The sequence below is a fragment of the Myotis davidii genome, unplaced genomic scaffold, assembly GCF_000327345.1.
Source record: "Myotis davidii unplaced genomic scaffold, ASM32734v1 scaffold674, whole genome shotgun sequence".
NCBI classification, from domain to species: domain Eukaryota; kingdom Metazoa; phylum Chordata; class Mammalia; order Chiroptera; family Vespertilionidae; genus Myotis; species Myotis davidii.
Window position 1 is genome coordinate 1,545,112 of NW_006286674.1, and position 3,117 is coordinate 1,548,228.

General features: G+C 46.1%; 1 protein-coding gene across 1 annotated transcript in view; it reads left to right on the forward strand.

Annotated features, from left to right (window-relative positions):
- The first annotated feature begins 429 nt into the window (after positions 1–429).
- RPAP2 (RNA polymerase II associated protein 2) overlaps positions 430–3,117 on the forward strand; it is a 96,584-nt gene continuing 93,896 nt past the window's right edge. The window contains exons 1-2 of the mRNA XM_015560322.1: positions 430–531; positions 582–664. Of these exons, the coding sequence (XP_015415808.1) occupies positions 430–531; positions 582–664 (185 nt within the window). The remainder of the gene's footprint in view (positions 532–581; positions 665–3,117) is intronic.

Genomic DNA, 3,117 nt, shown 5'->3' on the forward strand with positions numbered 1-3,117 from the left:
CAGGGCAGGAGACGGCCGAGCGCGCCCGCCGCCGCCTCGCGCCTCCCGGGGAAGACCTGCGGCCGGACCCCCGGCTCCTTCCCCTGCGGCCGGACCCCCAGCTCCCTACCCTGGCGTTCCACCCTAGAATCTAGGGTGTCCCAAAAAGGGCTGTGCTCCGGCTCGGAGGGAGAGGGCAGTGGAGGCCTCGGGGGCCTAGGGCTGGGGCCGCCAGGCTGGGCAGGTGACCAGGGCCCCGTGGGCAGACGTGGGCAGCTGCCCCTGGAACCCGGCACTGGTCCTCCTTCCAGTCGCTCTGCTGCTTTGGGGCTCCGCGAATTACTTGGGGGTCGGAAAGAGGTTACCCCTAAAAGTACCCACATCTCAGATTTTCAGGGGTGCATCACTGCAACTATGTTACAGGAGAAAATTCAACCCCGAAAGAGATAAATGTTAACCCGGAACGGTTCTGGGGTCATTAACTTACAGATACAAATTGGATTCCCATTCCACAGGATCGGAAATGGGATATGTGGAAAAGAGGAAAAGATGGTACTTTATTTGGGCAGGAATCTGCCCTGGAACCTAATGTATTCGGGTAGAACTTGACCTGTTTTTTGTTTGTTTTTTTGATTTTAGGTACTAAACAGAAAAGTACCTTGAAACAGGAAGATGCTTCTAAAAGGTATGATAACTACCAGTATTTGGACAGCTGTATTCATTTGACTGTTTACCTCCTATTAATTGAACCACTTTTAAAAACAGTAATGGGTGATACCTTAAAAGAAAATTATTATGAGATGGGGATACCTGGGAAGCATTATAAATTCTCACTTCGACTGTTACAACCCCCTGCTCCATGCTTTCAGAAAACCAGCATCAGACACTTTAGATTTCTAATGAAGGTATGAGAGTCTGTAGAAAAGTGCATATTTTCAGCAAAATGTTGTCCTGTGCTGTCTCTTGGATTTATCTCTTTGTCACAAAAGTTTTCTAGAATAGGAATAGTCTGTGAGGATGAACTTAAAAAAATACGTTTCTGTGGTATTTTATGAAGTGTTGGCTTTGGCCTTAATTTACTAATTTTTTTTTTCAAATTTACTTAGTGTAAGATATGCCAGACCTGTTAGGCCCTGGGGATATAATTTTGAATAGAATAGACACAGTTCCTACCTAGTGGAACAGAGACACCCCAATTAAATTATCACAAATAAATACATAATTACAAATTGTGATAAGCGCTATAAAGGAGTCGGAACTCATAACCAGAATCTAATTTAGCTGGAGGTTGGCTGGGAAGGTCGCGGTTTTTCAGGGGCGGGTTTCTCAGAAAGTAATAATTAACCTGAGTCCTGAAGGCTAAGTAGGCATTCACCAGACAGAGTAGTGAGGGGAGAGACCGCCAACCAGAGATGCAGTGTGTGTGACAGGAAAAGGTTTGGTCACCTAAAGGAAGGAGAGATGTCCAGGGTGGTGTGCAGCATTCTGAGCAAGGCAAGAATGGAGCACAGGAAAAGGTTAGAAAGGCAGGATTCCATTCATACAGTACCTGGTAGGCTGTGAGAGCAATTTAGATTTTCTGCGTGCAAATGGGAAAACTTGAATAAAGTGATGAAATTTAAGTTTTAATATGTTGGGGATGGTAATCATCTGGAATGGAGAAATTGGATGGATTTGAGATCTGCTTTGGTGAGTACAGGCATATCTCAGAGATAATGCAGGTTCAGTTAGTTCCAGACCACCGCAATAAAGCAAGTCATAATCCTTTTTGCTAGTGGAGATCTTGCCTTCAATTTGTAGAAAATGCAACATCTGTCAAGTGCAATAAAGTGAAGTGCCATAAAACGAGGGATGCGTGCATTTCCCCGTAGGGTAGCATGATTATACTGTCTTCGTTTTAAGAAATATTGCAACTGTCTTCAACACTGATCTGACCACAAACCTAAGGAGATTGTCTTATTTTGAGCACTATAAATTGCAGAATATAGACAAGCTGAAATATATTTTGAGCAGACCATTCAAGATGATGAAACAATTAAAAAGCCATGGGGATAACCAAATAGTTGTTGAGGGGAGTGATCTTTCATAAATTTATTCCAACTACAAAATACTTCCACGTTCGATCCAGGTGAATACTTTTAAGCCAGAAGGTAAAGTTTTCAAAAATATAAAACAATTCCACTATTCACACTAAATTTTTTATTTAAAAACTAGAGGCCTGATGCATAAAATTCATGTACTGGGGGTGGGGTGGGGCCCCCTTAGCCCAGCCTGTGCCCTCTTGCAGCCCGGGATGCCTTGGGGGATGTCTGACTGCTAGCTTATGCCCAATCCCCATCAGGACTAAGCCGGCAGTCAGACATCCCTCTCGCAGTCTGGGGCTCTCGCAGTCCAGGACCCCTCTCTCCTTACCGCACACCTGCAGTGGAGGCAGGAGAGACTGCCGCCACCGCTGTGCTCGCCAGCCGTGGGTCCAGCTTCTGGCTGAGCAGTGCTCCCCCTGCAGGAGCGCACTAACCACCAGGGGGCAGCTCCAGCATTGAGCATCTGCTTCCTGTTGGTCAGTGCACATCGTAGCGACCAGTTGTTCCACCATTTGGTTGATTTGCGTATTAGGGTTTTATTATATAGGATATATTAACATGGCCTGGCCAGCGTGGCACAGTGGTTGAGTGTCAACTTTTGAACTTGGGAGGTCATGGTTCAATTCCTTGTCGAGGCACATGCCTGGTTGCAGGCTCCATCCCCAGTGTGGGGCATGGAGGAGGCAGCCAATCAATGATTCTCTCTCATGATTGATGTTTCCATCTCTCTCTCCCTCTCCCTTCCTCTCTGAAATAAATAAAAATATTTAAATATATATTAACATGTAACAGGTATATTATTAAATAATAAAAGTAATATGCAAATTAACCATCACTCCCTCACTCCCTCACTCCCTCATAAAGATGGTGGCGGCCACAGAGCTGGAGCGAGCAGGAGGCTTGGGTTGCCCCCGGCGATGGAGGAAGCCAAACTTTCTGCCTGCCCTGGCCGGCACTGGGCTCCACTCAAGGCTACAGAGTTTCAATTATAGAAGATAAATAAATCCCAGATACCTGCTTCCAGCTGGAGTGGCCTCTGCTCAAGGAGGGGCTG